This window comes from Macaca mulatta, chromosome 14, assembly GCF_049350105.2.
Source record: "Macaca mulatta isolate MMU2019108-1 chromosome 14, T2T-MMU8v2.0, whole genome shotgun sequence".
Taxonomy (NCBI): domain Eukaryota; kingdom Metazoa; phylum Chordata; class Mammalia; order Primates; family Cercopithecidae; genus Macaca; species Macaca mulatta.
In genome coordinates, this window is record NC_133419.1 from 119,032,116 (window position 1) to 119,045,783 (window position 13,668).

General features: G+C 42.0%; 1 protein-coding gene across 5 annotated transcripts in view; it reads left to right on the plus strand.

The window, feature by feature from the left end:
- Positions 1 to 212: 212 nt before the first annotated feature.
- The window catches only part of UBE4A (ubiquitination factor E4A), a 40,124-nt gene continuing 26,668 nt past the window's right edge, over positions 213 to 13,668 (plus strand). Inside the window, exons 1-7 of one of the 5 annotated variants that reach the window (XM_077964377.1) lie at positions 213 to 287; positions 2,534 to 2,725; positions 5,906 to 5,931; positions 6,270 to 6,431; positions 10,394 to 10,567; positions 11,189 to 11,301; positions 13,255 to 13,407. In XM_077964377.1, the coding sequence (XP_077820503.1) occupies positions 6,311 to 6,431; positions 10,394 to 10,567; positions 11,189 to 11,301; positions 13,255 to 13,407 (561 nt within the window). In that variant the 5' untranslated portion in view covers positions 213 to 287; positions 2,534 to 2,725; positions 5,906 to 5,931; positions 6,270 to 6,310. Of the gene's footprint in view, positions 288 to 2,533; positions 2,726 to 5,374; positions 5,506 to 5,905; positions 5,932 to 6,269; positions 6,432 to 10,393; positions 10,568 to 11,188; positions 11,302 to 13,254; positions 13,408 to 13,668 lie in introns of all 5 variants that reach the window. The other 4 variants (XM_015115820.3, XM_015115823.3, XM_015115822.3 and 1 more) reach the window with 4 other exon arrangements.

A 13,668-nucleotide genomic window follows, 5' to 3' on the forward strand; every position in this document is an offset into this window, starting at 1 on the left:
CCAGGTGGACCCACTCCCGTCCCGACAATCCGACCCCAGGCCACTTCCTGCCACTTCCGCCCCGCCTCCAGTCCGCAGCTATACAGCTAGCGCATGCGCTGTAGGCGGATTTGCGCGCCAGTCCCCCGGGTGAGCCTGCACACGGTGCTTCCGGCGCGGAGATGAACTTCCACAAACCCCGACGCTTGTTGATGACGTAACTTCCGGTTGATGTGCTGAGTCGGAAGTGGGAACCTTTCGGCCGCTGAGATTCTGTCGTGTCGTCGCTGCTAGCCCTTCAGGCTCTGGTAAGACAGGCAATAGCTTCAGGGGACGGGGTCATTGACTTTGCATTGTGATATTTTCTGCTAGTCCAATGCCACTTAATCCCTGTTCACTCTTATCTTCTCCAAATTCCTTCTCCTGTGCTTTCCTAACCAGGCACCTTCTCTTTCTTGAACTTCGACCCTGTCTGATTTGGAACCCCTTACAGTGCCCCAGCTTCTGATGTCTCTCTGTACATTTCTGTCCCCATCTTTGCCAAGCCCCTCCTGAACAGGCCGGAGCGCTATCATTGCATTATCTTTGACTTACTTTCTCTAGAACGTGCCCCAGGCGGGTGGATCTCCCTCCTTCCTGCGAATCCCTTATGGAACATGGAAGGATCAAATATGAAGAATAGATAACAAATAGGCAGATGCCAAGAAGATAAGATTAATCGCGAGTCGTAAGCAAACCAGTTGAAGGGTGTTGACATTTCTTAAGGCAGGTGATGAGTTCACCTCAGAAAACTCTTGGGTCACTCTGCTTCATGTTTCCTTGGGTTTAGAAGACACTTCTAAAATTGAGTGACCATGGCTCATGACCTTATATTTGATGAGCCTTCCCTTTAGGTTCAGTTGTATGCCCTGAGAGCAAGCATGTGTTTAGTCTCACTGTCATTTACTGTTTTGGCGTCACGTGGAAGCCCACCTGCGATAAAATGGGATCCAAGAAGGACTGCTGTCTGCTTTTTGACTTGACATCCTTCTAGGTTGCAGATAGATGTGTTGATGGAATTTTGTTGCCACATTCGTCTGGCCTAATAGTGTTAGGTGAAACATACAACAACGAAAATTGTTTTTTAATTTATATTTTAAGTTGATATTTTAATTTCTATTTTTAAATGATATATGTATTATTTACCAGGGCACAGACCTTATGGGAGGATATGATTTGATAGAGCTTGATTTTGACAATCCCAGTTTTACAAAGTGTTCCAGATATTTCTGTTTAAAAACAATACCGGCCGGGCGCGGTGGCTCATGCCTGTAATCCCAGCACTTTGGGAGGCCAAGGCGGGCGGATCACGAGGTCAGGAGATCGAGACCATCCTGGCTAACACGGTGAAACCCCGTGTCTACTAAAAATACAAAACATTAGCCGGGCGTGGTGGCGGGCGCCTGTAGTCCCAGCTACTCGGGAGGCTGAGGCAGGAGAATGGCGTGAACCCGGGAGGCGGAGCTTGCAGTGAGCCGAGATTGTGCCACTGCACTCCAGCCTGGGCGACAGAGCAAGACTCCGTCTCAAAAAAAAAAAAAAAAACCAAGTCTGATGTTAACACAGTTGTGTGTTCATGAGAGCTGACAATGGTCTTAAAGGATTAGTGGTACTATTCATAAACAAAGCTTGAATCAGGAGGAGGTGACAGAATTTTGTAGGACAGCTATTATAGATATAGATCTTTGCAGCAGGTATATCAGAGTGAAACTTGTTTTCAAGGAGGACATATTTTAAAAGAATCAAATCCAAAAGCTTCTAAGGATTGGTAGTTGTACCATCCCAAAGTGTCTGACAACAGGATAGTGTTGTATCTCTGTATGGTGTTGAAAATAGGAAAAAATGTGTATACATATATATGTGTGTATATATGCACACACACACGTATATATATACACACATACATATACACATATATGTGTGTATATATACACGATATATACACACACATATACACATATATGTGTGTGTGTGTGTGTGTATACATATATATTTTTTTTTGTGGAGGGGGACAGAGTCTGACTGTGTCGCCCAGGCTCTGCTCTGGAGTGCAGTGGCGTGATCTCAGCTCATGGCAACCTCCATCTCCCAGTTTAAAGTGATCCTCCTGCCTCAGCCTCCCAAGTAACTGGGATTACAGCCTGGCTAAGGCGTGGTGGTGTGCGCCTGTAATCACTTTTAGTAGGGTTTCACCACATTGGCCAGGCTGGTCTCAAACTTCTGACTTCAAGTAATCTGTCCACCTTGGCCTCCCAAAGTGCTGGAATTACAGGCGTGACATATTGCACCCGGCCCTGAAAATAGGAGATTATAAATCCCGAGTGACATTATTGAATATTAAACAAAATATTTAGGTTTCATTTTATCAGACCTTTAGAGTGGGTGATTATCTAGGTACTCTTATTTACTTTGGTAAGTGCATTGAACAAATCTAAAGTTTGTACACAGATTTGACGTACCTGTGAAAAAGATGAGCTTAGTGAAAGGTAGGTGAGAACCTTTTTGTTTTTCACAGATAGTAGAGATGACAACAGAGACTTATTTCCATCCACCATTCTACTCATGCCAAGATACCAAAGAACCAGCGTCTAGCCTGGTAGCTTGACCTTCCACTGCAACCTAAGACAAGTAGTAAAGCCCTTACCTTGAAGTAGGATCATGGTCACGGTGATGCTGTTGATTACAAGGAGTTCAGAAAGAACTACGTGTAAGATTGAAGCCATTCAATAACTACTTATTTAGGATTGTGTGATTGTGATGTATAATGCTAGACACAGAAGAGAGAATAATCAGATATGAACATGTAATCAGAAGAGCTTACAGCCTAGCAATGCAGAAGATCTGCTTAGAAATACAATGCAGAAAGTTTAAACTCCTAGTAAAAGTAGAGGTAAAATGTAGAAAGCTAGCTTCTTTATACAGTGCAACAGTATAGTATGGAGAAAGAAGGAAGTAATGCAATTTATGGTGATAAATTCTTCTTGTTTATCTTGGTAGTCTTTTTTTTTTTTTTTTTTTTTTTTTTTTTTTTGAGACAGTTTCCCTCTGTTGCCTAGGCTGGAGTGCAGTGGCATGATCTTGGCTCACTGCGACCTCTGCCTCCCAGGTTCAAGCCATTCTCCTGCCTCAGCCTCCTGAGTAGCTGGGATTACAGGTGCACGCCACCACACCTGGCTACATTTTTTTGTGTTTTTAGTAGAGATGGGGTTTCACCATGTTGGTCAGGCTGGTCTCGAACTCCTAACCTCATGATCTGCCCGCCTTAGCCTCCCAAAGTGCTGGGATTATAGGCATGAGCCACTGTGCCTGGCCTTCTTGATAGTCTTAAGAGCTTCTCTGTCATATGTGCTGTATTCCTGGCTTTCAGCTTTCTTTCTGCTTATGTGTTGCAGGTGATGCATGTCCTTTGTAATAATCTCGCCACTTTTCAGTTGTGTTTTAAAAAACATCAAACTGGTTTAGGCACTTAGGTAAATTTTATTGGTTTTTATAACTGAAAAGTCCAGACTTCTCTTTCCATCTCTCAATTCTATTTTCTAGTGTATGTTGCCTTGGTTTTAGGCTAGGCCTTTTCTAAATGGTGTAAAGATGGCAACTCTAACTCACCGGCCTAGCAACTCAAGCAGGAAAAAACACACTTTTCTGTAGGTTCAACTGAAGTCATGAAGCTGGTATTCATTGACTCTGTTAGGCCTCCATAGTGTCTTTTGCCCACTCCTGGATCAATTGCTTTGGCCGGAAAATGCTGTATTCTTTTTAGCCCAGCCAGACTTGTATGTTCATTCCTGGGGCTAGTGGGTGAAGTCAACCCCTTCTGAACTGGTCAACCTCTTCTGGATTGAGTGGAGTGGATACCCAAAGGAAAAAATGAATGTGATGTTTTAGAGAGAAAAATAACAAAAGCTCAGTATACTTTTTAAAAATACCTCTGGAATTTGAGGTATTTTAGGATGGAAGTAGAAGGGTGGTCAGCTAACAATAAGACAATTCTTGGTGGTTTTACATTTACTAGAGGAAATAATTAAACTTATGCAGTAATTACATGGGGAAAAGCCCCCTCATTAATTTCAATACTAAATATGGTATCTTTCCCTTTTTACATTATTAAGCTTGACTAAAATATACATAGCAGGCTGGGCACGGTGGCTCAAGCCTGTAATACCAGCACTTTGGGAGGCCGAGACGGGTGGATCACGAGGTCAGGAGATCAAGACCATCCTGGCTAACATGGTGAAACCCTGTCTCTACTAAAAAATACAAAAAATTAGCTGGGCGAGGTGGCGGGCGCCTGTAGTCCCAGCTGCTCGGGAGGCTGAGGCAGGAGAATGGCGTAAACCCGGGAGGCGGAGCTTGCAGCGAGCTGAGGTCCGGCCACTGCACTCCAGCCTGGGCGACAGAGCGAGACTCCATCTCAAATAAATAAATAAATAAAATATACATAGCAAAAAATAAAATACAGAAGGCTAAGTGCAGTGACTCATGCCTATAATCCCAGCACTTTGGGAGGCCAAGGTGGGAGGATCACTTGAGGTCAGGAGTTCAAGACCAGCCTGGCCAACATGGTGATACCCCATCTCTACTAAAAATCCAAATAACAGTTAAATTCCTTGAAGTAAAGCTTTGAGCTGCACTGAGAGGAGACTAGACTGCCTAAGTCATTACAGCTAATTAGCCGTTAGCTCTTGTGTGGAAAAAATGGCAGAGGAGCATGAAGCAGGTGCTGAAGATGCCTCAGAATTGTCAAGAAATGTTATAAATCATCTCTTTTTCTGGTAAATAAGGGTAACTTTTTCGACCACATTAGTTTTGGGGTTTTTTTTTTTTTTTTTTTTTGAGACGAAGCCTCGCTCTGTCACCCAGGTTGAAGTGCAGTGGTGTGATCTCGGCTCTCTGCAACCTCTGCCTCCTGAGTTCAAGCATTTCTCCTGCCTCAGCCTCCCACCTCCCAAGTAGCTGGGATTACAGGCACCTGCCAGCCACCACACCCGGCTAATTTTCGTGTTTTAGTAGAGATGGGGTTTCACCATGTTGGCCAGGCTGGTCTTGAACTCCTGACCTCAGGTGATCCACCTGCCTCAGCCTCCCAAGGTACTGGGATTGCAGGCATGAGCCACTGCACCTGGCCCACATTAACTTTTGTTAACATGATCCTGTGAGGAGTCTTGCCTCAATAAACTAAAGGTAGATCAAATGTTTTTTTTTTTCTTCCTTTGTACCCCTACCCCCGCTATTTCTAAGGTCTCTGTCCTTGTAGCAGTTCAAGATCCTTGTGAGCAGAACATTCATACCCTTTGTCTCTTCCCACCCTTTTCAGAGTTGTATTTAATATTTCTATGTCATGGCTTTAAAATTTCAGAAAGGGGAGAAAGCCTTTCAGGGAGCGCTGCTTATTCTTTTGTGCCACTGAGTTCCCTTGGTCTCGAATGAGGAAATGTAATCAGAAGAGTGTGAATGCAGGCTCAGTCAGCTCTACTAAACACCTTTGAGGTATATATATTTCATATTACACAGTAGACCTGACCGTTGAAATTTGTGTTTCTTCAGTATTATTTTAAGAAATCAGGTAAACAGTGAAGGTTAGATATAGCATGAAGCAAAGACCATTTAATTTTTAATGGAAGAAATATCAGTATTTTTAAGCCTAGAAATAAATAGATTGCTTAATCTATGTTAAAAACCCACAACATACAGCTAAACTGCTTCCAGACCTGATTGCTAGAGTCCAAATCTAAGACATGGCTTTTACTTAATTTATATGTAGCTGAGGAATTTTCAGCCCCAGCCCCAAGTCATAGAAGTGCCTCGTCCTCACCCCAGTGAATTAGAACTAGACTGCCAGCTTAATAATTCTTGGGAAACCCATAATTCTTGTCTTATTATTTTTCAGTGCCACATTGTTATTACAATTAATAGGTGAGTTCTCTCTTTGACTTCAATAATTCTTTCCACTTAACCTATTTTCTTAAAGGTATAGCAAATGAAAGCATATCAACAGATAAATGCATTCCAGCTGAACATGTTTTAGACTTTTTAGTTTTAGCTATCCCCAAATCAAGCCAGCGAGTCCAGCTGGTAGGTTTGTAACCATTTTGCCAAAAAAATCTTGAGTTTGGGGACAGGAATTGGAAAATCTTAACCCAAAGTCTTTTTAAATGTGTTGTATTTGAGAAATGGGAAAAGAAACAACCACGGGTATATTACAGCTATTGTGTTATCTGCCCTCTTGTGTCTCATACCTGTCCTTTGAACAGCCCCTCCCCCTAGGTCTGGATGGAGGATACCTTAAAGTGAAATGACAGACCAGGAGAATAACAACAACATCTCAAGTAACCCCTTTGCTGCTCTTTTTGGCTCCCTGGCTGATGCCAAACAGTTTGCGGCAATCCAAAAAGAGCAGCTGAAGCAACAATCTGGTAAGTAGAGGAGCCAATAGCAGGAGATAAGATGACCTAGAATGGGGTCTTCCCAAATTACGTTTCTTTGAGTCCTTAATTGCAATTGGAATTTAAGTTTGGGACAAAAGTTGGTTTTTGTTTGTTTAGAGCAGAAATTGGGGTTTTTTGTTTGTTCGTTTTTGTTGTTGGTTTTGAGTCCCTCCCCTCCCCTGTCCTCTCCACTGTGCAAAAAGAGACCAGATAACAGGTGGTTCCATAGTAACAGATGCCAGTTGTGATCCCAAAGCTGTCAGGCTGTTTTCTTTAAAAGAAAAAAAAAATCACCTAGTAAAAGCTATTTAAATAAATGTTTTTAACATAGGACACTGAGGTGGTAAGTGTAGGTGTAGAAAGCAAGTCATGTGCAGCTATAGAAAGTAGATGTAAAAGGAGGAACTATAAAAGCTTTTTTGACCTGTAGGCAAATGAGACTTGTTCTTAAGCTCAGCACTTCAAAGGCCCTCCCAAGCAATGTGCTTCTTCTATTCCAATGAGTGGCATCGTTTGTAGCTTAGTCCTGTTAGGACAGACTTTTAAAAAAATCTGATCCTTAGCCTTACTGTGAAAAAAATCAGAATAACATCTCACTAATCAGAAAAAATGGTTTTCTTTCTGGGACCAAATTTAAAATCAAGTCCAGCTTCCTCCTATAAGGAGCATATACACTAGAAGAATTAGGATTTTTCTCAAATATGTTAGTCTTCTGGAGATATTCACAATCTTTCAAACCAGAAATTGCTCCCCTTCTCTCTCTGAAAAGAATAATAGTGTTTTTCTTTTGAGAGAAGGAGAAGTGTTTGCATTTTCCCTTTGTTTATTTTTAAAAAAAAAAAAAACATTCAGGTGCATAGCTGACTTTTGGCCTTTCAGAAAGGGCTGAAGAAAAAAGAGGTAAAAGCAAGACAGATGAGTGATTGATGCAAGGGAAAAACAAAGTCAATGTTGATTTTTTTTTAACATGATATTTTCAGTCTCTGAAATCTCTCCCAGAATTCTATGATACAGGCCCAGAATGGGAAACTGGTTTAGAAGATTGTAGGGGAGAAAGCAGAGTGAAAAATAGGAAAAATAAGGAATGAGAAAGTATGATTTATGAGTATGTGGCTGAGGGAAATTTTGCCAAACAGATTCTTAGCTTCTGTCACCATTGGAGGTCAGAGAAGAACTCAACAGTATAGCAGCTGAGCAACAGAACGCTTGTCCTTCTGGCTATAAACAGACATAAATCTGGCTAGAGTTGGAAGCATTGCAGGCACATGCCCTTCTGTTACTATTTTGGCACCTCTTCATCTTAGTTTGTTTACACTGAGTTTATCATGCCACCAGAGCCAACCTGTTTCCACTAGCAATTAGTACTTTGCCAAAATCTTTGGCTTCCTATATTGAGCTTATACTCACCACACTGAAACAACTCTTACTTAGAGAGTTTTACCTGGACTTTCAGAGTAACCATTCTGTCAATAGAGAAAAGTAGATACAGACTCATATGTGGCATATAGTGAATCACATTACTTTTATGTAGTCATTCAACATGGATGATGGGGCCGGGCACAGTGGCTCGCGCCTGTAATCCCAGCTCTTTGGTAGGCCTAGGTGGGCAGATCACTGGAGGTCAGGAGTTCGAGACCAGCCTGGCCAACATGACAAAACCCCATCTCTACTAAAGATAAAAATTAGCCAGGCATGATGGCAGGCGCCTATAATCCCAGCGTTTTGGGAGGCCGAGGTGGGCGGATCGCCTGAGGTCAGGAGTTTGAGATCAGGCTGGCCAACATGGTAAAACCCCATCTCTGCTAAAATTACTAAAATTAGCCAGGTGTGGTGGTGGGCGCCTGTAGACCCAACTACTTGGCTGAGGCAGGAGAATCGCTTGAACCTGGGAGGCGGAGGTTGCAGTGAGCCAAGATCACACCACTGCACTCCAGCCTGGGCAACAGAGTGAGACTCCATCTCAAAAAAAAAAAAAAAAATCAAAGGATGGGAGCAGATTTTGAGGACAGAAATTTTTTTTTTTTTTTTTTTTTTTAGACGGACTCTCACTGTGTCTCCCAGGCTGGAGTGCAGTGGCGTGATCTCGGCTCACTGCAAGCTCCGCCTCCCGGGTTCACGCCATTCTCCCGCCTCAGCCTCCCAAGTAGCTGAGACTACAGGCGCCCGCCACCACGCCCGGCTAGTTTTTTGTATTTTTAGTAGAGACGGGGTTTCACCATGTTAGCCAGGATAGTCTCGATCTCCTGACCTCATGATCCACCCGCCTCGGCCTCCCAAAGTGCTGGGATTACAGGCTTGAGCCACCGCGCCCGGCCCAGAAATTTTTTTAAAAAAATAAAAATAAAGGCCGGGCACGGTGGCTCAAGCCTGTAATCCCAGCACTTTGGGAGGCCGAGACGGGAGGATCACAAGGTCAGGAGATCGAGACCATCCTGGCTAACACGGTGAAACCCCGTCTCTACTAAAAAATACAAAAAACTAGCCGGGCGAGGTGGCGGGCGCCTGTAGTCCCAGCTACTCGGGAGGCTGAGGCAGGAGAATGGCGGGAACCCGGGAGGCGGAGCTTGCAGTGAGCTGAGATCCGGCCACTGCACTCCAGCCTGGGCGGCAGAGCGAGACTCCGTCTCAAAAATAAATAAATAAATAAATAAATAATTTATTATCATCAATCATTAGAGAAATGCCAATTAAAACAACCATTAAATAGTTTTTTTACCTATAAAATGTGTGACGATTCAAACAGGCACTCTCTTATATGCTGTTGGGTTTGCATGCAAATCAGAACAGTTTGAGGGTAACTTGGTAGTAAATGTTAACTTTTGTTTTTTTTTTTTGAGATGAAGTCTCGCTCTGTCACCCAGGCTAGAGGGCAGTGGCACAATCTCGGCTCACTGCAACCTCTGCCTCCCGGGTTTAAGTGATTCTGCTGCCTCAGCCTCCCAAGTAGCTGGGACTACAGGTGTGTGCCACCACACCCGGCTAATTTTTTGTATTTTTTAGTAGAGATAGGGTTTCACCATGTTAGCCAGGATGGTCTCAATCTGCTGACCTCGTGATCCGCCCACCTTGGCCTCCCAAAGTGCTAGGATTATAGGCGTGAGCCACCATGCCTGGCAGTAAATGTTAACTTTTTAAATATTCAAGCTCTTTGATCTAGCAGTTCTGCTACTGTGAATTTATCCTGTAGAAATACTCATACAAGTAAACAAAAAGAGTTAAGTTGTATTCAGTGCAGTATTTAAAATCATGAAATGTTAGAAACAACCTTATTGTTCATCAGTTGGAAAGTAGCTACTTAAATCACAGGGCATGCAAGAGATGTGATACAATACAGCCATTAAAAAGAATGAGGTAGGCCTCTAAATGACCTAACAAGGAAAGGCGTTGGTGCTGATTAAGAGGCAAGCTGAAAACAGCTATGTATAGTATCCCATTTTTTAAAAAAATTTAAAAGATAGTAATGAATATTAGCACCAGAATAGAAAAAAATTCTTGAACAGTGTTAAGTATCTTTAGGGAATTGGTTCAGGAGACTTTCTCTACTATATTTTTCTGTACAGTTAAGAACTATTAAAACAAATATGATCTCTTAAAATCAGGGAGAAAAGCCATACATTTAAAATAATTAAAGGCATTTTGATCTATTAGGTAATTCTTTGTTCACTAGGATTCTGTAGAGAAGATAACATATTGCTATTTCTGGCAGTGTGGAGTATAATTATGGATAGAAATAAAACTTTTGCTTTGTAAAATGTGGTAGGATTTATAGCCAGGAATTTCAAAACCCTATACTTAACTTCCCTGACTTGAGATGTTCACTAATTAGATGATTAGCTTGTTTTACATCCAAAATTATCATCCTCTTGGTTACATTTATTATTTTTGGTAGTATGCTTGATTCTCTCTTAAAGAAAGGGGTGTAACATTTAACAGTATACATTTTCTGGCAGATGAACTCCCAGCTAGCCCAGATGACTCGGATAATAGCGTGTCAGAGAGCCTGGATGAATTCGATTACTCTGTGGCTGAGATTAGCCGCTCATTCCGATCACAGCAAGAAATATGTGAGCAACTCAACATCAATCACATGATCCAAAGGATCTTCCTTATTACTCTGGACAACAGTGAGTTACAAACTTGTAGCCAATATCTTCATGATTCTACCCTTTCTATTTGAACTTGGGCTAGGGGCTTGCTCTTAGAAACCGATTACAGCTAATGGTTAGATACAAACCTACTCACTGCACTCCCTGAAACTCAGGTTTTATATTTCAGTGAAGCTTTTGGTATGATCTAAAAACAGTATTTAGACACAGATCTGTTGTTCCCGTTTCAATACTGACTGCACTATATAGCTACTTGCCTTTACTACCTTAAAAGGGACATGGAATGGTAGCCAAACTGATTTTCTTCTCAGAGGTAACCTAAATTTTCAGATGGGAGCGCTCAGAGGCATCAGAGAGTGTTTGCCCTCTGTGCCCTGTCTGTGGTTAAACCCCAAGGTTGGTACTAATGTCTGGGATTTACTCTTTAAATGTCATGATGCTAGGTTTATAACAAATCCCTTTCTCTGTGACTAGAGGGGAAAAAAAAAAGATTTGAATCTTTAGATGTTCTTTGTGTATCAGGATCATTCTGGTATTCCTGAGTCAGATTTGCAGTTCAAGAGTGATGCTGTCAAGATCAGTTGTCTGTATAAGACAAAAGCATAATGCTTCACCTATCATATTAAAACCATTTCCCAGGTGATCCCAGCTTGAAAAGCGGGAATGGCATCCCCAGCCGTTGTGTGTATTTGGAAGAAATGGCAGTAGAGCTAGAAGATCAAGACTGGCTCGATATGAGCAATGTTGAGCAGGTAATATTCTTATGTTCCTAATGTGTACCCTTAGCAAAAATTAGCTATGCACCTGAACTCTGCTCACTGTTCTCCAACTTATGCTTGTGTCCATATGTCCATCCCTCTCTCTTTTTTTTTTTTTTTTTTTTTGCCAGTAGAAGGCCAATTAACCTGAATGTGCATCTCTAACATTGTGGTGTTCCTCTTTTGGAATCTTTTTATCTACCATGTCCACATGTCCAAATCTACCCATCCTCTAAGAAACAGTTAAAATGCCTTCTTAATTACAAAGCCTTGGACAGGCACATTGACTCACGCCTGTAATCCCAGTACTTTGGGAGGCCGAGGCAGGTGGATCACGAGGTTGGGAGATCGAGACCATCCTGGCTAACACAGTGAAACTCCATCTCTACTAAAAATACAAAAAATTAGCTGGGCATGGTGGTGGGTGCTTGTAGTCCCAGCTACTTGGGAGGCTGAGGCAGGAGAATGGTTTAGACCCAGGAGGTGGGGGTTGCAATGAGCCGAGATCACATCACTGCACTCCAGCCTGGACAACAGAACAAGACTATCTCAAAAAAAAAAAAAAAATTACAAAGCCTTGCCAAATAAAAGTGTTACTTCCTTCTCTGGGTACCTAGAATAATCAGCCTCTGAATCTCTTATGGGAATTGTCACTTCCTATCTCATGTTGCAGCTTTCTTATGTACCTGTCTTATCTCCCCTATTAAACTTAAGTTCTTAAGGACAAGGCTCATCACTTTTTCTTCTTTGTATCCTTTCTATCTTAGTCTGTTTTGTGTTGCTATAAAAGAATACCTGTGACTGGGCACAGTGGCTCACACCTGTAATCCCAGCACTTTGGGAGGATCTCTTCAGGCCAAGAGTTACCAGCCCTGGCAACACAACAAGACCATGTTTCTACAAAAAATACAAAGAATTAACTGGCTGTGATGGCATGTACCTGAAGTCCCAGCTACTCAGGAGGCTGAGGTGGGAGGATTGCTTGAGCCTGAGAGGCAGAGGCTGCAGTGAGCCTCTGCACTCCAGCCTGAGCGACAGAGTAAGAAAGACCCGTCTATAGAAAGAAAAAAAAAAGAACACCCAAACAGTAATTTATAAAGAAAGGTTTCTTTAGCTCACAGTTCTGCAGGCTGAGAAGTTTCAGGGCATGTCCCTGGCCGCTGGTGAGGGCTTTTGTGCTGCCTCACAGCGTGGTAGAGGAAGTTAGCAAAGGACACATACGATGAGGACACATGCAAAGAGGAGAAAACCTGAGAGGTGTCCTGGCTTAATAAGAACCCACTCTGGAGGGAATTTATCCATTCCTATGAGAATTAATCCAGTCTTGTGAGAGCAAGAACTCATTCACCACCTTGAGAATAGCACCAAGCAGTTCATGAGGGATCCGCTTCCATACCCAGACACCTCCCGATAGCCCCACCTCCAACAGTGCCACATGGAAATCAAATTTCAACATGAATTTTGTTGGAGACAAACTTGTAAACCACAGCACTTTAAAAAAACAGTGTGTTGTACCTTGCAGGTGCCTGAGTAACATTAAAAGAATAAAAGTTTGGTAGGAAAGACAGTTGACACCTTGCAGTTTAACTTCACATTTAGAGTATCTTTATATAAGTCTGAATGAGATCAACAATCACACAGAATAGTAGATTTCACATTTAAGTTTAATCACTGATCTCAGCACCATTCAACAAATAGTCTTTTAATGCCGACTCTATGCTGGGGCTATACTAGACACTTGAGGCTTAGTTTAGGATAACTTTATATATACCATAATTTTCTAATATTTTCTAAAGTGAAAAGATACAGGGCCCTTTTTTTCTCCTTCACTCTACATTCAAATCTGTGATTCTTGCTAATAACCTGTATCAGAATTACCTTTTACATCTTAACGTTCTAAGATTAATTTTGCAATAGTTTAGTATTTTTGTTTGTTTTTCTTTATAGGCCCTCTTCGCTCGCTTATTACTTCAAGATCCAGGCAACCACTTAATTAACATGACTTCTTCTACAACGCTAAATCTCTCTGCTGATCGAGATGCAGGGGAGAGGCACATTTTTTGTTACCTTTACTCCTGCTTCCAGAGAGCCAAGGAAGAGGTAAAGGAATAATCCCCATTGAATACTATATTGTCCTCTTGGATATGACTTTAGCATGTAGGCCAGAGTTGGATCGGTCTTTATATCAATTTATGTATGTCATAGTATGTCTAGAACTGAATATCAGGGACAGTAAAGCTTTTATATCAATTTATATATGTCATAGTATGTTTAGAACACTGGATATCAGATGCACTAAAGCTTTAGTCTCTGCTTTCTGTATGTTGGGGTCCACCCTTCTCCCCAATTAACTAGTGCCTC